This window comes from Penicillium alfredii, assembly GCF_028826965.1.
Source record: "Penicillium alfredii strain IBT 34128 chromosome Unknown utg000011l_segment0_segment0, whole genome shotgun sequence".
Taxonomy (NCBI): domain Eukaryota; kingdom Fungi; phylum Ascomycota; class Eurotiomycetes; order Eurotiales; family Aspergillaceae; genus Penicillium; species Penicillium alfredii.
In genome coordinates, this window is record NW_026622708.1 from 665682 (window position 1) to 685834 (window position 20153).

At 52.7% G+C, this 20153-nt stretch overlaps 8 protein-coding genes across 8 annotated transcripts; 4 read left to right on the forward strand and 4 right to left on the reverse strand.

The window, feature by feature from the left end:
• Window positions 1-164: 164 nt before the first annotated feature.
• Window positions 165-3730, forward strand: NUU61_008686 (uncharacterized protein; the record flags this gene model as incomplete). The annotated part of the gene is made up of 2 exons (XM_056659211.1): window positions 165-197; window positions 260-3730. 2 exons carry the CDS (start codon window positions 165-167, stop codon window positions 3728-3730), a joined length of 3504 nt encoding a protein of 1167 aa, XP_056507504.1.
• Window positions 3731-4035: 305 nt separating this feature from the next.
• Window positions 4036-5289, reverse strand: NUU61_008687 (translation initiation factor eIF5; the record flags this gene model as incomplete). Its single annotated transcript, XM_056659212.1, has 1 exon — window positions 4036-5289. The coding sequence occupies one exon, from the start codon at window positions 5287-5289 to the stop codon at window positions 4036-4038; it is 1254 nt and encodes a 417-aa protein (XP_056507505.1).
• Window positions 5290-6360: 1071 nt separating this feature from the next.
• NUU61_008688 (bifunctional hydroxyethylthiazole kinase/thiamine-phosphate diphosphorylase) lies at window positions 6361-8261 on the forward strand (the record flags this gene model as incomplete). The annotated part of the gene is made up of 6 exons (XM_056659213.1): window positions 6361-6692; window positions 6765-6884; window positions 6932-7339; window positions 7399-7775; window positions 7837-7937; window positions 8007-8261. 6 exons carry the CDS (start codon window positions 6361-6363, stop codon window positions 8259-8261), a joined length of 1593 nt encoding a protein of 530 aa, XP_056507506.1.
• Window positions 8262-9488: 1227 nt separating this feature from the next.
• Window positions 9489-10198, reverse strand: NUU61_008689 (DUF4396 domain-containing protein; the record flags this gene model as incomplete). Its single annotated transcript, XM_056659214.1, has 2 exons — window positions 9489-9781; window positions 9856-10198. 2 exons carry the CDS (start codon window positions 10196-10198, stop codon window positions 9489-9491), a joined length of 636 nt encoding a protein of 211 aa, XP_056507507.1.
• Window positions 10199-10971: 773 nt separating this feature from the next.
• On the forward strand, window positions 10972-11244 carry NUU61_008690 (MFS transporter; the record flags this gene model as incomplete). The annotated part of the gene is made up of 1 exon (XM_056659215.1): window positions 10972-11244. One exon carries the CDS (start codon window positions 10972-10974, stop codon window positions 11242-11244), a length of 273 nt encoding a protein of 90 aa, XP_056507508.1.
• Window positions 11245-12615: 1371 nt separating this feature from the next.
• Window positions 12616-14327, reverse strand: NUU61_008691 (uncharacterized protein; the record flags this gene model as incomplete). The annotated part of the gene is made up of 2 exons (XM_056659216.1): window positions 12616-14066; window positions 14126-14327. The coding sequence occupies 2 exons, from the start codon at window positions 14325-14327 to the stop codon at window positions 12616-12618; spliced, it is 1653 nt and encodes a 550-aa protein (XP_056507509.1).
• A 734-nt stretch (window positions 14328-15061) lies between these two features.
• NUU61_008692 (SGNH/GDSL hydrolase family protein) lies at window positions 15062-16064 on the reverse strand (the record flags this gene model as incomplete). The annotated part of the gene is made up of 5 exons (XM_056659217.1): window positions 15062-15195; window positions 15258-15648; window positions 15708-15786; window positions 15835-15874; window positions 15926-16064. 5 exons carry the CDS (start codon window positions 16062-16064, stop codon window positions 15062-15064), a joined length of 783 nt encoding a protein of 260 aa, XP_056507510.1.
• A 1172-nt stretch (window positions 16065-17236) lies between these two features.
• NUU61_008693 (putative voltage-gated chloride channel (ClcA)) lies at window positions 17237-20045 on the forward strand (the record flags this gene model as incomplete). Its single annotated transcript, XM_056659218.1, has 2 exons — window positions 17237-19822; window positions 19890-20045. The coding sequence occupies 2 exons, from the start codon at window positions 17237-17239 to the stop codon at window positions 20043-20045; spliced, it is 2742 nt and encodes a 913-aa protein (XP_056507511.1).
• Window positions 20046-20153: the final 108 nt, after the last annotated feature.

The following is a 20153-nucleotide window of genomic DNA, read 5'->3' on the forward strand; positions in this document are numbered from 1 at the left end:
GTCCGCGATGATGCAGTCCCGCCGCAGTCGAGTCCAGCAATTGCTTCAATCGTGATGGTTGGCGACTAGAATGTCTTTCTTTTCTGTTTGATTAGATTTTTGGTTATTTGATGGCTTCTTGTCGATAATTTCCCCGCCGAATCACGAACTGATTTCCAGTCGCAATGGACAACCAACGGCAGGAATCCTTCAAGCGGGTATGCATCGCTACTGTTTCGATGTGCCAGACATACTGGAGTCTAATATTGCCTTATACTAGCTACGTACACCCTGTGTCGAACTCAGCTCTACGGGCCTTCGATTTCGCGGAAACCAAGTCTCAGCTGCGGACGTTATTCGAGCTCTGGATCCAGTCCATAATGCTTTAAGCGACCTCGCCGGGAAGGATGCTCTCGACGAGAAACTTGCGGAATATGCGTTCTTCCCCTTATCGCACATTTTCAACGAGACTCAACGGCTCCCTGCACGATGCTTAGAGTCAGCCGTCCAATGTTTGCGGATCTTGGTCGCAGACGGCTGGCGCCAGCGACTATCTCCCGTTATGGGCAAGCAATTGATCATATTGTTAACTCTTATTGTGGGCGGATCGCCGAACAAAACTGAAGATAAAAATGCCCCGAAGTCGAAAACATCAGAGGAATTGTCCATTGCTGGATTCAATTGCCTCGAAGTCATTTTCAACGTGCTAGAGGGACCTGTGGCTGAACAGACGATCTTCCACGAGATCGGCACTGCAACTGTTGTTGACCAAACCGTGTATGTTTTGCTCGAGGGGCTTGTGGACGAGAGATCAGACGATGTCTGTCTAGCAGCCGCCAAGGCTCTGCAGGCCCTCTATGCTCGAGTTACAGATCGCGTGGTGCTAGCGAGTATCATGCCGCGTACCGTGTCAGAATTGACCAAGGTCCTGAAACCAACTACTCAAGCTCGGAGATCATATAAACTGCTTCAAACCTCTTTGCAAATCTTTACCCAGCTTCTGAGGGCTGTCTTGAGTGACCGTGTTGCCTCCACAACAGAAAAGCCAGTTGCAGCCCAGCCAGGAAACGACAAGCTAGTTCTTGATGCTTCTTGGCTGAAAGCTACAACGACACAGATCAAGTTAGCATTGGCTAATGTGATTCAGGTCCGACGTCATCAACGGTCTGAAGTGCAGTCTGCGTTACTAGACCTCTGCTTGCTGGTCATTGAAGAGTCCCAGACCACTCTGAGAGATGCCGTGTCCATGATGGTGGACACGATCGTGGTTTTGGCTGATGAGGAGGGCGAAGCACCCAATCAGCCATACACGACAATAATCCATCTTGCTACCAGCTATCCTATTGTATTAGACTCGATCAAGGAATCCTTGCACTCATGGCTTACGTCGTTCCCGCGGATAATGCAAAGCAATGATGAAACAGCCAAGCAATGGGGAATCCGTCAGATCTCAACTTCCTTCCAGGTCCTGTCTCAAGTTCAATCTGGCTCAGATTTTCTAACCAGCAGTCTGGCGTCTGGACTTTGTGAGAGCGTTGGTGCTGTTGTAAAGCATGGTACCGATACTCTCCAGCCAGTTGCCTCCACTGCAGAGACCGTCAACTGGGATGTACTTGATTCGGATGCCGGGTCGAGGACGTTCCCACCAGTGCTTCTGGAACACCGAAGCCAGCAGCAAACACTGAAAGATCTCCGGGCTATGATTACACGGCTCAATTTGTCCGAGTCCGGAAATGAGATCACTCGATTAATAGTCAACCGCATGCACGCCGCATCGGATGAAACTGCCATTGCGCCTTTCTGGTTGGCATTGTCCTCTCTAAGAGATCAGTCGCAACACACGGCCGGTTTTGACGAGTTCATCTCCGTTGACCATGTCGAGCAATTGCTTTCACCATCCGCTGGTGCGGGTATGATTGAGGAACTATACTACGTTTCGCTGAGTATCTTGAACGAGCTTCCGGCAGATGCCTCAGGTGATTGGCGGGCTTCTGCCCTAGCATTGGAGGCCGTGGCTCTTCAAGCGCAGCAACTCGGCGAAGCCTTCCGGCCCGAGCTCATGGACGCTCTTTACCCTACACTGCAACTGCTTGCGTCCAATAATCCAAGTCTTCAGCGGCATGCCATGATATGTCTCAACATTCTGACCAACTCCTGCAATTATCCAGACACGAGCTCCATGATCATTGAAAATGTGGATTACTTGGTGAACTCAGTGTCCCTGAAGCTCAACACGTTCGACGTATCGCCATATCCACCACAGGTGTTATTCATGATGGTCAAACTTTGTGGCGCGCGACTGATTCCGTATCTGGATGATCTGGTGGACTCGATATTCGGAATACTGGACCTGTACCACGGCTATCCGAAGCTTGTGGAAATGATGTTCAAAACGCTGGCGTCGATTGTGGAAGAGGGCGCCAAGAAGCCATCACTGTTGACGATTGACAACGGCAAAGAAGGCGGACCGTCAGATCACCGCAAGAACCAATACCAACACCTCTCAATCTCGACTGTGGCCAAGGACATTGCAGATCGGAAGACCCGTCTCGCCAAGCACGATTCAGAGGAGCTCGCAGACGCAGACAGCAAAATTGCTCATCCCCAGAAACCATGGTCAGAGACATACGGGAAACCAGCTCCCGAACCCGAGTCTATCTCAGAGCTGCTGGACAAAGCCGAATCCGACGAACCCCTCCCGCCACCCAAGGAGCCCGAGGATAGCGAAAAGCCGCTGAGCAAGACGCACTCACTTCTTCTGCACATAGTCAAATCTATCCCCTCGCATCTGTCCTCCCCATCGCCATACCTCCGGCGATCCCTGCTCTCCATTCTCATCGAGGTGCTCCCCGCGCTCTCGCAAAACGAAAACAGCTTCCTGCCCCTGATAAACGATCTTTGGTCCGCAGTCGCCAGTCGGATCATCTTCCCAACATCTCTTACCAGCGCCTCATCTTCCAAGTCTCTCATCTCCCGGCATTTTCCGTCGGCTGAATCAATTGGTGCATCCGATACCCACGACTTCCAGGAAGAAACCTTCGTCACCACAACAGCCTGTCAGGCCATCGAAACCATGTGCCGTGGTGCAGGCGACTTCCTAGCATCGCGCATCGAAACCGAGTTCCCGCGCTGGGACCTGCTCTACCGCCGCGTCTGGGATAAAGTACGACAAGATGCCGAAGCGGCAAATGAGCGCCGCGCTCGACAGCAGGGCCATGCCGCCACACCATCGTCTTCCTTCCTTCACAAGTCTACAGAATCATATCCAGGCCTGGATCTCGTCCTCTCATCCTCCCTCTCTTTATCCCCCACGGTATTCTCCTCCGGCTCCCGAGCCTTCACGCCGCACCATAATCTGTGGCGCGCTCTCGTAGCCCTCTTCATCACGGTTCTCGCACATGTGCGCCTGCCGTTGGCGGTGGGCGATCGTATCTGCGAGCTGCTCGCGGCGTGGATCGCGCTGTTTACCGGGCCGGAGTATTACTTTCAGTCCTGGCGATGGGGCTCTTCCGATTCAGCGCCAGGTTTGGATGAGGCGCAGCGCAATGTGCTGGGGTCTGTGGAGGATGCGATTCGAGCTATGGAGAGTTGGAATGCTGATTTGACGTGGTTTATTTTCATGCGGCAAAGACATATGTCAAGGGCTCGTGTGGGTTCGAAGACTACGTCCGGGATTATGGAGGGAAGTGACTCGAGTATATCTGTGGCAATTGCTGGCGTGGAAATGAGGTTTGCGGCGGTGGTATTCTAGTCATTGGATGGGGCTGGTGTTGATAGGACATTTATTGCATGGCACTAAATAAGCATGATACAAATATGGATCGATTTTACTAGAAATATATTTGGTATACAGTGCCCAGGAGATTTATATAATAGTTCAAATGAGTGGCGATTGGTGAGCTGAGCTAGAACTGCTATTTAAGCTGACTAGATCCCATGCGAGATAGCACAGCAGAAACGATAGTCAAAAAGGCAGATTCAAAAGAGTGGTATCGAGGAAGCAATAGCAACAAAACGAGCGACTCGGAACCAAACGGTGTACAAAACATCCACCATCTATTCCTCCTCACTCTCCTCATCACTCTCTGCATTTTCGAGCCATTCCAGGAACGGCTGAGCAGACTTGCGGACCTTCTTGCTAGTGGCGATGTCGACGTACTTCTTGCTGGCCTTGGCACCCCATGCCTTGAGGGTTTCCTCGGACACAAGGTCATTCTGGTAGTAACCCAGCAAGATAGCCGGGACCTGCGCGATGAGGGCAGGGTGGTCCTGGCCAACGAAGCGCTCAGTGCCACCCAGGAAAGCCTTCTCGTGGCGCTCCGAAGTGATCATCTTCTTGAGCAGCGGCGCGCGATCCTCGATCTGCTTGGCAATCTTGTCGTCAAAAAGACTCTGAGCCAGCACGGCCACCGTCTTGTGTTTGGTCTCAATACCAAACTCTTTCGCCTTCTTGTAGACTTCGATGTCGCTAACGTTGATTACACCATTCTTCTCGGCGGCAGTGCTGACAATCCAGCTACCCAGCTGCTCGTAGGCCGAGGGGCCATCAGCCTCCTCGTCGTCATTTTCCTCGAGGACGAGCGAGTTCTTCAGTTCCGTGGGCAGGTCCTTGGCACGGGCCTTCACAGCCTCTTCCGAGAAGTCAACGGCCCAGTCGTCGTCAGCAATCTCGGCCTCGGCCTCAAGTTCCTTGGCCTGGCGAGTGAGCTCATCGTCACTACCAGCATCGTGGGCAGCGTCGCCATTCTCATCCCCGTTCTCCGATCCGTTGCTGTCCCCAGGGCTGCCATCGTGGTCTCCATTGGCCGTGGATTTCTCCTTGTTCCGGTCACGGCGAGTCCGCTTCGTGGACTTGTCCTTCTTGCCACCCTTGGTCGGGGTGTTCCGAACGATGAAGGTGGTCAGCTTGTGGCGTGGGTCGACGTCGGATCGCTGACCACAAGCCTTGCAGTCCAGGGTGATCTTTTCGTCCTTGATGATCACGTCTGTCTCGGGGTTCTTGCATTTCTTGCAAAGCACGAACTTGGAGATGAACCCATCCAGATAGTCCTGGAGCTTCGGGGCATCGTGAGCACCATTAATGATCCAGCGTTCATCGCTCGGCTTGGCATTAGCCTGTGCGCCAAGTTCGAACCCAAAGTACTTGATCAAGTGGGCTGGTGGGCGGCTAAGGGACCCAGCAACCGAGTTCAGGTTGACAATGACGGTCTTGATGCCATTGCCCTTGCCCTCAATCTTGGACTGCAGGCGCTCCATCTTGTAGCGGTAGAAGGGATCGGTAACATCCCGACGAATGTTGACAGTGGCCATGGTGACGGTTGGTTGGGTGAAAATTGATCACGAGAACGGAACAGTAGGCTTTCGGAATAGGAGGCGGGAAGGGATTTTAACGGTGGTGTTGTTAACGAAACAAGACATGCGTGTCGAGTTCAACTTTTTTTTTGATGGATATATCTGCTTTGCAGTGTGATCTCACGGAAAGGTCACGAAAGAGATAGGCGTCCGGGGGGTTCAGCCACAGGATCGAAGGTGTATACTGCAAGGTTTCGGCGCGCGAAACGTTTGCAGCTTGAGCGGCAGGTGATGGTCGGAATTTTGGACGGAGGACGAATACATAGACAGTTTGTCTTGTATCAGCTTTCTCTGGCGGGTGGCGAGAACGACCAACGGGGGTGTTCTGGAGGGAATCCGAGGAAGACGTCGGAGACCCACGAATGACGGGTTTATGAAAGTGATGATGGCGATGCGAACGAAATCCGTGTAAAAAAATAAAGGCGTGAACTGCCAAGCACAGTTGACGCGGTCACAGTAAATTTGGAAGGCTTCACAGACGAGGCCTCGAGAAATCGATGGAAAGTGGGTTGATGCAAAGAAAGAAAGCGAAGGAACGAAGGATTTTAACGGGACAAACAGGCTTACGTCATCATCATTCACGTAAATAGTGGGCGGTAACGGGTAGCAGAACGAATATTGAGGCATCAATATTTTTTAATTGCGTCCACCGCATCATTCGAACCCTTTATATCCACCCTATATATCATTGGAATATATTTTGAATAACTTCCAATGAGACTCATTATACTGAAAATTATATAATAGTACTATTTTAATGAAAATCCTTCTTGATACTCACGTAATATCTGTATATCAGTATAGATCTTTGGACTACCAACAAGGCTGCACCGACGTTGCTGCACGATGAGATCAAACTTTGGTCCCCACCACGTTCCCCCAACGGCCCATTTTCTGCATTACAATTGACATAGAAACGACCAAGAGACCAAGGATCAGCAAAACAGCCTAGTTTAATCTGCTTGTACGTCACAACTTTTTCTGGTGAGACTAGGAGTTATATTTTTTTCCCACGGTCGCCAAGACAGCATGCCGTTGGACTTGTCGCTGTATCTCGTCACAGACTCGACCCCGGCTATTCTCAAGGGGCGAGACTTGTGCTGGGTTGTGGAAGAGGCACTCAAAGGAGGTAAGACTGCAGGAATTGACATCTTGGCTTTATGTCTGCTAATCTCGGTAGGCGTGACGGTGGTGCAATATCGCGACAAGACCAACGACACCGGCGTCCTGGTTGAGACAGCCCGAAAGCTGCACCAGATCACTCAGAAATACAATGTCCCACTTTTGATCAATGACCGAGTCGATGTCGCTGTCGCTGTTGGGGCTGAGGGCGTGCATCTGGGTCAGGATGATATGAGTTTGTAACCCCACCATGTGATATGCTTAGATGGTCAGAAGCTAATGCTCTTCCCAACAGAATTCGAGGAGGCAAGAAAGCTTCTTCCTGCCAATGCCATTGTCGGCATCAGTGCCTCTTGCCTGGAGGAGGCCAAGAAGGCCATCGCAGATGGAGCCGACTATCTCGGAGTTGGCACTATGTTTGCTACGCCAACGTAAGTTGACAACATCGCCCAAATCAGTCTGATACTAACAATTCTAGCAAAACCAACACCAAGTCTGTTATTGGAACAGCGGGTACTCAGGCCATCCTCGATGCCATTAGCGATGCCTCAGTCGGCACCGTCTCCATTGGTGGGATCAACCACGGCAATGCTCAGCGGGTGATCTACCAGTCTCAGTCTCCGAAGAAAGGGCTAGACGGTGTTGCTATTGTCAGTGCTATCATGGCAGCAGACGACCCCAAGGCTTCTGCAGAGAAGTTCATTCAGCTGATCAAGACTCCTCCCCCATTTGCATTGACCCCGAAAACTGCTCGTGCCAACGAGGCCGATGCCTTGGTCCAGGAGGTGCCCCATATCGTGCGCAAGATGGTTGAGGTGCATCCGCTCGTCCATAACATGATCAACTTTGTGGTGGCGAATTTTGTGGCAAATGTCACTCTATCGATGTAAGTTGGCGGTGGATGCGTTCGTGCATCTGGTCATCGTTTACTAATTGCTCCTATAGCGGTGCCTCTCCTATCATGTCGCCGTATGGCGACGAAGCAACCGACTTGTGTCAGTTTGACGGCGCTCTTCTGATCAATATGGGGACTCTGACCAGCGAGAGTGTGTCCAACTACCTGAAAGCCATCAAGGCATACAATGAACGGGGCAACCCGGTCGTGTATGACCCGGTGGGCGCGGGTGCGACTCACATTCGCCGCACGGCAGTGACTCAATTGATGAGTGGTGGCTACTTTGATCTAATCAAGGGCAATGAGGGCGAGATCAGACAGGCATGGGGTAGCAGCGGAGTCCGACAGCGCGGTGTCGACAGTGGGCCGAGTACCCTGGACAAGCAGCAAAAGGCAGCCTTGGCTCGGGACCTGGCTCGGAGAGAGCGTAAGACCATGCATCATTCAATTCTTGCTATTCTTGCTAGCTCCTGCTAACTTTGACCAAGGGAATGTTGTTCTGCTGACTGGGGCCACCGACTACGTGAGTGATGGCGAGCGAGTCATTGCTGTTGACAATGGCCATCCCTACTTGGGCCAAGTGACCGGGGTATGCTCTCCATAACATCTTCCCAAATAAGAAATAAACAAATAAAGAATCTAACAATTCGCCTTCTAGACCGGCTGTGCCATCGGGACTATCTCCGGCTGCTTCCTCACTGCTCACCGCAGCGACAAACTCCTGGCCGTTCTTTCGGGCATCCTGATGTATGAAATCGCAGCCGAGAACGCCGCCGCCAAAGAATATGTTCGCGGGCCCGGCAGCTTCGTCCCGGCCTTCCTTGACGAGCTCTATGTGATCCGCACAGCAGCTGGAAAGGGGGACGATAGCTGGTTTGCTGGCCGAGCGAAGATCCAGGAGGTGAAGCTGTAAATTGGCTGTATATGACTTGAAATCTAGACATCGTGGCTTCTCGTATATAGATTGAAATAATGCAGAGTTCTGCTGGGCCTATTTAATATCTTGTGGTGAATGCTCAGGTATATACTCCGCTTAACTTCCCCTCGGCCGGGCTGTTCTTCCCCGCATTCCCGAGTATTTCCCGCCCGGAGCTCTCCGGAGCTCTCATCTTCTTGATCCTCTCAGCTTCCTATCATCTGAAGTTCACTAGCAATCTATACGCCATGGCTACTGTGTCGCGCGCATGCCGGATCCGTAAGAGCCCTGTGTTCTATCTTCCCAGACAGGACTGACATGTCTCCACAGGCAATCCCGCACTCTTGTACGTGCTTGTTCGTCAACCAGCAACAACCGCAGGCAACTGATCGAGAATGCATTTAGTGTTTGCGACATCCAAGAGAAATTCCGCAATGGTATCTTCGAGTTTCCCAAGCTGTACGTCTGCATCAACTCCACGCATTGATACCTTCCTTCATCGATGGATATTCACGGCAATCAGAGACTAATAATACTTTACTCAATACAAAGAGTCTCCACAACAGACAAGATGCTCCGCGCAGCATCAACCCTCCAGTTCCCTGTCTACATAACAACCCAAAGCCGCGCCAAGCTCGGAAACACCGTCTCAGAGCTCCAGCCACACCTAAGCGGGCCTCACATCCGCGCGGACGTCGACAAAACGCTGTTCTCAATGATCACGCCAGAGATCGAGGCATTGCTCCCACCTTCGCCAGTGAAAACCGCTGCTGCCTCTGGCTCTGGGTCTGGACTGGATGCCATTGTCGTGGGCATCGAAACTCACATCTGTGTCACGCAGACCACGCTCGACCTCCTTGCTAAGGGCCACCGGGTGTATGTGCTTGTCGATGGGGTGAGCAGCATCAATTCCGAGGAGAGAGGTATTGCGTTGGCTCGGCTGCGGGATGCTGGGGCCATTGTTACGAGTAGTGAGAGTGTACTGTTTGAGATTCTGGGAGATGCGAAACATGAGCATTTTCGGGCTGTGAGTGGGCTGGTTAAGGAGACCAAAGATGAGACTAAGGGGGCGTTGGAAGTTTTCTCGAAGATTTGATGGGCTTACCATTAAATGAGCAAGAAGCTATCTCTGAAATTTGTCCTTCTGTCTGTTTTATGCTTACATCTCGGTTGTAGTAGAGAAGTTACAGTTGGTTTATTTCTGGTCCCACTTACAGGCCATCCTTAATGGCACGCCTTCCCATACTTTCGCAGCCGGGCATAATTATACGGCAAAGGAACCAGAAACCCAGCTCCCACTGAAACAGCAGCCGCCAGCCAGAAACCGGAGTCAGCAAGGACGACTACACCCCCAGTGAGGTGAAAGTCAACCGTATTCTCCGCCGCTTCCATGGCCAACATAGAGACGAGGTTCATCCCCATGGCGGTACGAGCGGCGATGGGCCATGGGAGCCGGTCCTTTCCATGTCGAAGAAGAACTGTTTCAAGGATGATGGAGCTGGTGATTCCGGAAGCCACTGCAAATTCATTGAATGCATTAGCATGCGAACAGAGCCAATATTCTTGCTTCCCTCAGGAAAGGAGACCCTACTCGACACAGCCATCATTGAACCCACTCCCATATCTGGGCAAAACGTCTGAAGCATCCATAACGCGGAGAAATCGCCGATACTGCAGCCCAGAAGACAACGCAGTGTGTTGATTCTAGCTCGCTTCCATGTCGATCGACAGGCCCAAAACGAGCGGTGGAGAATCGATAGTTGTGCTTTTGCCACATTGACAACTGTGCGCTTCTTTGAAGACGCATCTTCGCGTTCTGAGACAAGCTGCTTTGGTTGAGTTGACTGGCGATTTCTTGTAGTTGACGTCGTCGCAAAAAGTCGGGCTGACCAACTTAGACGAACAGGTCGAAGCCCTAAACATGGGCGATTCATATCATTACAACTTAAACAAGAACCAATAAGAAAATAAAAAGAATCTCCGAGCTAAGACCTTCAGACTTTGATCTTTTATATATCCACCGTGCCTTGCCTGGCCCACTTCCCCCAAGCGGCCAAAATACGCAAAAATCACGCACGAAATCAAGGGGCGGCGCAACTGCTCCAGTCAGGTCAAAATTCCTCGACTTCACCTCTGAATTTATATAAATCACTTTCCTATGAACTGGTACAAATTAAACACTATCGGCAAGAAGTGATTCGGTTGTAGACTTGGTCGCTGGAACTCAGTATCGCAGCCCTAAACAGACCCACTTGAATCGGAGACAGATCAAATCGACAATCCATTCTCGGGATATCAAAAGTTCTGCAGCTAGTGGAATGTCTCCGAAACGTGCTTTCGGATACCGGCTTGGGATGTGCTTTGTATAAAGCCCAGGCCTGACATGGCATTCTTCCATGCCCTCGATGCGCCACGCACGGCATCGGTTCAATCCCAGTTGAATCCAAGATACAGTTCAAAACGATGTCCTCTTCGTCCAATTCAAAGATTGATCTCCATGATGGGCCGAAAACCCTGCCAACGTGAAAAACTGGGCTCTCACCAAAAAGATCTGCAACACCGCGATCCCAGCCTTGCTATGCCTATTGATGTCAGCCCATTTCCTCTTCTCTCCTCTTCTCTCCTTCTCCTTCTCCTGGAACACAAATTATACTAATGTCTATGCTCCCGTTTACATTATACGTCTGCGGGGCTAGCACTAGGGCCGATGATCTCCGCCCCTCTGAGTGAAACCTACGGTCGACGCTTCATCTACGTATTCGTGACCTCGATCTTTATACTGGGATCTGGCTTCGCCCAGAACCTTGCGACACCCTTGATCTACCGCCTCCTGGCCGGCATCTTCTGCTCCTTCCCCTTGGCCGTGGGAGCGGGAACCATTCTGGATATTTGGAGCAGCAAGCACAGTTCCACAGCCATGGTGCTGCTGTTCCTCACCGCGTTTCTCGGCCTGGCACTCGGGTCGTTGGTGGGCGGCTAGGTGGCCGAGTATAAAAGCTGGCGGTGGTCGCAGTGGACGACGCTGTTTCTCGGGGCCTCAATATGGATCTTCTCACTGGGTGCGCAAGAGACCTACACGAGTCTGATTATCCGCCGTCAAGCAAAGAAACGGATGCTATTGCCATTAGTTTCCTACCTGCTCTCGACTCCCACCCCAAAAGCCAAGATGGAAGGTTCTTCTCACGACAACCCTAACAAGACCGGTATACATGCTCGCAATAGAACCGATCGTCGGGCTCTACTCGCTCTACACGGCGTTTTTTTTTTTTTTTTTTTTTTGGTGCTTTCTCGCCTCCTTTCCTTTGATCTTCGAGTCAACTTATGGGGTTTCGCCGGGGCAGAGTGGACTGGTGTTTATTGAAATTATTGTTGGCTGCATCGTCGGCACAAGCTCGTCGATCCTGCTTGATCAATATGTTCGCTGCGTGCATCAAGCAAGCAGCCAAGCTACTCAATCACCGAAGGAACTACTCGACCCTAAGAAATGCCTCATCGGCGCCATGGGCAGTAGTCCGCTGATGCCGGCGTCTCTTCTCTGGTTCGCCTGGAGCGCGCAGCCTGGCGTGTACTGGATAGTCAGTATTGTGGCCACGGGGGTCTTTTGGTGTGCGAATATTCTGATTTTTTTTTTGTGAACCCTCCAGCTCCTAGATAACTTCTTCTTTGCCGTTGCCGTTGTTATTGCATTGCTAACTCCCGACTAGTTTATCGTGCGTGTTCTACCTCGCCAACGCCTACGGACCTCGCTACGCGGCTTCGGCGTTGGCTGCGAATGGGCTGCTGCGGTATTCGATAGGAGGCTCGTTCCCACTGTTCACGTTAGCTAGTAGGTTTCCCGCTGAGTCTTTCAAGGGTGTCAGCCTGGTTCTACGATGGCTACAAAGCTGATGTTCCAGTCTATCGCAACCTTGGGTTCGCATGGGCGGGAGGCTTGCTGGGGCTTCTTGCCGTGGCATTTGCCCCAATTCCTTTGATCTTCTACTGGAAAGGGGGGATGATTCGAAGATCCAGTGCATATGCATCGTAGACTGTTGTCGAGCTGACAGAAGTGTGGGTGTGAAGTGTTGCTGATGGTCAGGTGGTAAATTACAAGGGCAACGAAACGACAGTTGTCAATATTGTTATTTTTTTCAGTCCTGTCATGACAGATGTGCCACGGCCGGGCAACAGTAAATCCTAAGAGTACACCCGCTGTAGAAAGAAAACCCCCAGAGCGCCTGACCCGACGCCGATCCACAGCAGCCCTTGGTTTCCCTGTGTGAATTCGTGCTCCGAGGTCTGAGAATCGTGAAGACCCGGGAGATACAAAAGAAAAAGCGATCAAAGAAACAAGATCCAATCCTAGTCTGTTTCATCTAGGATTGGCCGTGGTGCGGTTGGCAGATGAGGCCGGATTGAGCCAGCCAAACGCCGATGCACCTCCGACGGGGTTAGGGGCCCATGGCTTATTCGGGCGACTGTCGTCAGGGGACGTGCCAGGAGTGGGCTGGGCAGGGGAGCGGGCAGACTCGGACTGTGCGCCAGTCGACGATTCGGTAGGCTCGGTGGTAGCCACGGTAGGAGAAGAGGTAGTCGAGCCGACGCGAGACGAGAGCTTGGTGGACCGAAGCACTTTCATCGTGCGGCCACGGTTCGATTTGCCGGCTGCGGTATTCGGGTCGGGTTTGGGATCGCGCCGCCATGAACTCCAGACACCAGCACCTTCCGGCTTGGCTGGGGCAGTAGGTTGCGCGTCTGCGGTCGCAGAGATTGGGTGAGGCTCGGAGTCTTCAAGTGCGTCATGGGAGTCTGTCAATCGATGCTTGCGTGCATCGTCGGCCTCGCCGATGGAGACCCGGGCCGAGGCAGGTGCTGAGCTCGACTGCTCGGGGAGATTGGCGGTCTGTCCGATCACTCCGACAGAATTACCGTTCCCATGCGGCCCAGAATAAGAGCTATCCGGGAAAGTGCTCAAAGTCCTGAAGGCAGAGTCCTTCTCGGGACGCACGAGTGGAACCGAGATGCGGTTTCGTTCATCATCAACCATGATCATTTTATCCTGGGAGAACAAGATGTCTGCGTTATGGGCACGCAAGACGTCACTTCCAAAGATGATTTGGATAGATTCATCGATGGGGTCAGCCTCGCGAACCAAAAACCGAATCGTTACCGCGGGAAGTTGAGGGACTGGACTGCCCGAACGCGGGGAGCTTTGGTGAATGCTGGCTTCGGGGAGGTAAAGAGGCAGCTTGATGGACTGCCGCTCATCTTCCTGGGTCAAGAGATCCTCCAGCCCAAACTTGCGAACCATCGACATGCCCAGCGACGATACAAAAGACCCCGAACAAACAGCTGCGTACAAAAGGGAGTCATTTGAGAAGTTGGTGGTCAGCCAGCACCGAATGATACAAGGCACTGGGCCCAAAAGAAACAGACCAGGCGGAGGAATCAATGGGGATTCGCTAAGCGAAGAGCCCATCAGCCGGCTGCTGGTGTCGAGCCCAAGACTATTCGTCCGCGCCGAGTGATGCGAATGGCCTGACGAGCTCTGTCTCCCCTCCGATCGATGAGAAAGAGACCGCTCAGTCAGCGGGTGGCTTCCCAGCCCGCTGCCAGTTCGCAGTGGAAGGTCAGTACTGGGCCGACCGGCTTGACCGTAGTATCCGTGAATCGCACTTTCATCGAACCGAACACTGTTGGCCCGAGATGCCCCACGGCGTGGCTCCTCCTCACCGTCGAGGCCCACCGTGGAGTTGGCCATTGTATGATGCTGGCCTTGGTCGAACCCCTTGAAGGCGTCGGGGGGAGAGTGATAGGCAGGGTCTACGGTAAAATAATGTGAGTAAATGAATAATGAAGTCCAAGAGAAAGGCGGTCCATACCTGCGGGGATCGAACCTCCCACCACACTGGGGAACGGCGACAAAGGACCCCAAACACTTCTCAATCTCGCATCGTCGTCCCGCCGGCGTTCCAGTCGCCCGATTCTCTCACTCTGCTCGAATTGGGCAACGTGGAGCTCTTTCAGCTCGTCGAAGACACGCCAGATGTCGTCACGGGAGGCGAAGGGATACTGAGCATCCATCGCCACCGAGGTGTAGACTCCAGAATAGCGCTGAGTAACCGCCCAAACCGCGCGTCACCGATCCAAAAGAAACAGGAGCTTCGAGTGTAAACGCCACTTGGCTTAACCGCCACTCAGCCTCCTGTCTCCTCCCTCCTTCAAGCTGCGACGGCCCACCGGCCGTCCACCCGGGACGATGAGGTCAAGGACTTGGTGGGTCAACGCGCAACATGCACCGAGGGATTTACGAGCTTCGAGTCGCAGACCGTGGTTGGGGGAGGTGTCGGTCGAGAGTGGGGGTGCGGGAAGGGGGAGGTCGGGTAGTAGGTGGTGACGGGCGGGTTGACGGTTCGACTTCAACGAAATGAGGGGACTTCGTGGCAAGCTGCCGATTGACACGGGCCACGAATCGGCGCAGGGGAGTAGACGGTCGAGATCGGGGGTGAGGGAACGACAGCGACCGAGGGGCAGTTGACGAAGGGAGGGCGATAATGAGTAGGATGAGGACAGGATAGTGAAGAATATCTTTTTCGATGGGGAATGCAGGAAGATAGGAGCAAGTTGGAGAGAAGAAGAGATGATGAAGCAAAGGTCGATCATGGAGGGGAGTTGATCTAGACTCGTGCTCCACTTCCAACGGTTTGACTTGGTATTTGCCTGAGGCCTGATTGTGAGGGATAACAATGTCCTATACACTTCTCTACCGCACACAATTTAACTATTTCAATACACATCTGACACATCTACGAGCACTCCTATTTCGGGGCTTCTCCCCAGCCTGGAAACACCATAGGCAGTTTGTCTGGGTTCTGGTCCGGCCAGTTTGTCCGAATCACCTGCATCAGCTGGTCGTAAACAATGCGGTACCCGTCCGGGGTCAAATGGAGCCCTGCATCAAAGAGTCAGAAGGAGTCAGGAGGAAGGCCATTAAGACATAATTCTCCGACATACCATCTGTGAATAGCCTGGCAAACCTCTCATTATTGGGCACCTCGCGTGAGCCAACGAGTGGCTGCCCGTCGTGCCAGCCTGTGGTCTGCATAAATGCAGTCCATAGATCCACCACCGGAACATTGAGTGACGCACCGACTTGCCGGGCAGTCTCTGCATACAATTTGGTGTGTTTGGCTGTCCTGCTGGGATGGGGAGCGTTCTTGGATGCATCGAATGACTCCAGCTGATATTCATTGACTGGAGGTGGGGTGATGATGATGAGCCGTGATTTCTGTGCCCGTGTTTTCGGATGCTGTACAATCCTTTTCAAGTTTTCTCGGTACTGGCTCAGCGGGACGTGCTGATCATGTCCTGGAAGACATGCATCATTGGCGCCAAAGAAGATAGTCTAGAGTGGACATGAACCAAGTTCAAACTGGCAAAGGGTATTTTGAGTAGGAAAATTACCATAAACCGCACAGTGGCTTTGTTTGGTGGCGGAAGGATTTGGGGGAAGGCCTTGATGGCATGGGCAGTGGTATACCCTCTGCGACAGTTAGTGGCTTCCTTGGGCTTGTACTTGCATGCTACTCACGACAGGCCACGATTAATCACATCGAGTTTCCGTATATAGGCTGGCGGTCAATTAGCATGTTATTCAACCAGATTCTGTTGACTCAACACACCGTCTTGCAGGGCAGCTTGAAAGGCAAAGCCGCGGTCTTGGTTGCTAGCCATCTGAGTGATCGAGTCCCCGAACAGGACAAACTGATCGTACGGGGTGGATATATCATCCTGGCTGTCTTGGATTTTCCTGATTGCCATGATGGGCAATATAAACAGAAGTAAGGATAAAAAGAAAAGAATGAAGGGGCCGTGGTGGATGTTGAAGTTGAAGTTGAACGGGATCGACTGCGTGGGGACAGAAAAGGCAGGTGGATCTCGTCACTTCGCCAACTATATATACTCCCCATTATCCATGAATATTCCATACTACACGCTATTTAGTACTACACAAGATATATAAGATATTTTCGCCAGCCCATGTCCAGATTTCTGAAATTCTCCACCAATCATTCAGGTTGGCTTCATATTGGCCGATCATAGCGTCTCTTGTCTATTGCATAGATCAAATGGCATTGTGTACCTCTATGTATGATGCCGCTGGAAGATCAGAGCCTCAGCGAGATCAGGCTCTCACACACTCCGTTGAAATGACCAAGGCATCTGGCTCTCGAGACTTCCTGATCCACGTGAGATGTCATCCAGTCGAGTACTTTGGCGTCCTCGATGGATCCCGGACAGGGATCATCGGTGGATCACATTGGACGAGGCCGACCACAAGAGAAAATGGTACTGATGGAGTATGCACCAAGGACCTTTTGGCTGAGACATCACCTATGACCAGGACCCCGGGAGAAGTATCCAGATGAGCATCACGGAATGGCTTCCCCTCACGCGGAGTGGACCCTGGCCCCGTCAGATCATGTCAACCAGACCAGAATCATCTCGGCCCCAGAATGAGGCATCAGGCACAGCGGTCAAGATCCATGGATATCTCATCCTTCTCAAGCCAGAGAAAAAGAAAAAGGAGTTGATTTGTCGAGGGAATCCCATCAACGACCACGAGATAGGTGGGTCAGGGCACCTGACGCGTCCCTGTTGAATGTCGATCCTCTTGGCCACTTCCCAAGCTTCCCCCATCTCCGCTTCTTACTACTTTTTCCTTCGATTGATTCCTCTTTCTGTGGTGCTCCAGCAAACAGGAAGTGATGGTTGACAGTAAGTCGAATCCCGTTGCTGCTGGAATTCATCGGCATTACATATCCCTCTCCGTGGGCCAGGCACGCATAGCCCCAGCTGCTTGACATGTGGATTCCCCAGAATATGTCCTGACCATCTGCCAGATCCAGTCCCGAGTCGAGGACCGTGAACGCTCCTATCCAGCGATATGCCTCGTTCTGTTCCCCAGTACCGATCTGCCTCTCGTAGCGACCATGAAAGAGAGAGACCCTGACAGCACCCCCACCACGAGAACTGCCCCTCCCTCCCCATCCGCCTACCGTCGAACCCAAAGCTACCTTTCTGAGCCCCACACCGGCTATGAGTCCCTCGAACCGCCCTTGGAAATCGGCGAAACAACAAGCCTCCTGGGTCCCAGCCAGGACGGTCGGAGGAGAGCGCCGCGGCGATCATACACGAGTATCTCCGGGGTCTCTGGGGCAGAGTCTTTGAGACACCTGCTGGCGGCTGGTAGCTTGCGACGAGTGCGAAATCACAGCCGGGGCAACTCGCTGAGTCGGCGTGTGAGCCGACGAGGCAGTGTGGGAGATGACAGCCGAGTAGCCAGCGTGCCGCCGTCGGCCAAGGACGGTCTTACGGCTTCGTCCTTCCTCGATGAGCGGACATGGTACGACCAGTTTACCTCTACCGACTGGGTGCACGACAGCATTGCAGATGGAGAGCGCCTCCGCCAACTTCGCCGCCGCAAGGATATCCGGGGTCGACTGCTGGCGTGGTTTGACGGCGCACAAGGATGGATTCTCGTGGCCCTTGCCGGATGCATCACGGCTGCCATCGCGTACTTTGTCGACGTTACCGAGGAGTCAGTATATGACCTGAAAGAGGGCTTCTGCACAGCTCGGTGGTTTCGCAGTCGGCATGCCTGTTGTGATGATGGGATCAATTGCGCCGCTTGGCGGTCATGGTCTCAGATCCTCACACCCTCCGGTACAAACAACCAATGGATTGACTTCACCATGTTCATCTTTGGAGTTGTAATCCTTGCCGTCATTTCCTGCGCCCTAACGTTGCTTACCAAAACTGTCGTCCCATCCTCCGTCTCCTTGGCGACCCTGGACGAAAACCTGGGGGCGGAGTCACGCAGTGCCAAGTATGGCACAGTGAGCTCTGGATCTCCTTCCTCACAGACGAGTCCACATGGGACGTTTCCCAATTTCCCGCCACGCCCGGCAATGACCTACTACTCTGCTGCAGGCAGTGGAGTGGCTGAGGTCAAGGTTATCAATAGCGGTTTTGTTCTTCACGGGTATTTGGGTCTGAAGACGCTGGTGGTTAAAACTATTTCCCTAATCTTCAGTGTTTCCTCCGGTCTGAGTTTGGGCAAGGAAGGCCCGTACGTTCATATCGCCACGTGCGTGGGCAATATCTGCTGCCGACTGTTTGCCAAGTACAACCAGAACGACGGCAAGAGACGAGAGGTGCTGAGTGCGAGTGCAGCCAGTGGAGTCGCTGTCGCTTTTGGGGCGCCGATTGGCGGCGTGCTCTTTAGTCTGGAAGAAGTCAGCTACTATTTCCCACCCAAGACTCTGTTTCGGACGTTCTTCTGTTGCATTGCGTCGGCATTGTCCCTCAAGTTCCTTAATCCCTACGGCACCGGAAAAATTGTCCTGTTCGAGGTCCGGTACCTATCCGACTGGGAGATTTTCGAAATCTTTATTTTCATCATCCTCGGGGTTCTCGGTGGTGCGCTTGGCGCCCTGTTCATCAAGGCGTCGAGTCTGTGGGCGCGCTCGTTCCGTCGGATCCCCATCATTAAACGGTGGCCGATGCTTGAGGTCGTGCTCGTGGCATTGCTGACAGGCGTGGCCAGTTTTTGGAACCGATACACCAGACTGCCTGTCACCGAACTCCTGCTTGAGTTGGCCAGTCCCTGCCAACGGGACTCCGTTGAGAGTAACGGCTTGTGCCCCCATGAAGACGGGATCCTCGACATCATTAAATATCTCATAGTGGCATTTGTCATCAAAAGTCTCTTGACCGTGGTGACGTTCGGCATCAAAGTGCCTGCGGGCATTTATGTTCCATCTATGGTCGTTGGCGGTCTTATGGGACGAATCGTCGGGCATGTCGTGCAGTACTGGGTGGCGAGCCACCCCACGTTTTTCCTATTCGACTCGTGTCCTGCCGTCGCCGGCATGGAGTCTTGCGTGACGCCCGGGGTATATGCGATGGTGGCTGCGGGTGCGACTATGTGCGGTGTGACGCGGTTGTCGGTCACCCTTGCTGTGATTCTCTTCGAACTGACGGGCAGTCTCAACCATGTGCTGCCATTTTCGTTGGCGGTTCTCTGCGCCAAATGGACTGCAGATGCCATGGAGCCTCGCAGCATCTACGTAAGCTCACCTACGAACCTTGGAAACCCCGACATCGTTTGCGTGCTAAACCGTCTACAGGATTTCTTGACTGATATGAACGCCTATCCCTTCCTGGACAACAAGCTCCAGCCTCTGTCCGACGCCGAATTAGGTGATATTGTCAGCCCGGCTCGGCGGCACCGCGTCATTGATATCTCAAATTCGTCCTTGGTCGCTGCTTCAAACCTCCGTTTGAAGCTCGAGTATCTGCTGATGGCCGGCGAACTTGACGGTGGTCTTCCGATCCTGAGAGATGGTGTCCTAACCGGTCTGATCCCGGCACCGGATCTGGAGTATGCACTGGATAACCTCGGCGAAGACGAGGACACCACGATCTGCCTGATGGCCATGGACGCCTCACCGGCGATTTATGATAGCGAGAACGAGGAAGCCGTCCAGGTGGACTTTACCCGATATATTGACCCGGTAAGTTTCTGTTTCCCTAACCATCATTTGCCAAGGTATCTTTCCCTTATTTCTAACATCCATCAAGGCACCAATTGCTCTTGACGTGCATTCTCCTATCGACCTGGTCTACCAGTGCTTTGCCAAGCTGGGTCTCCGCTACCTCTGTGTTTTGCAGGATGGGCGATATGTCGGCCTGGTGCACAAGAAGGCATTTGTGAAATTCATGAAAGAGCTTGAATAAGCCGAGGGTAGGCTTCGGCCGTTGCATCGTGATTTCCCAGGCGTTGTGGGCGGTGTCCTCTTGGATTCTACTTTGCATAGCATTGCATGTCGCCTCACCTTTGTGTTT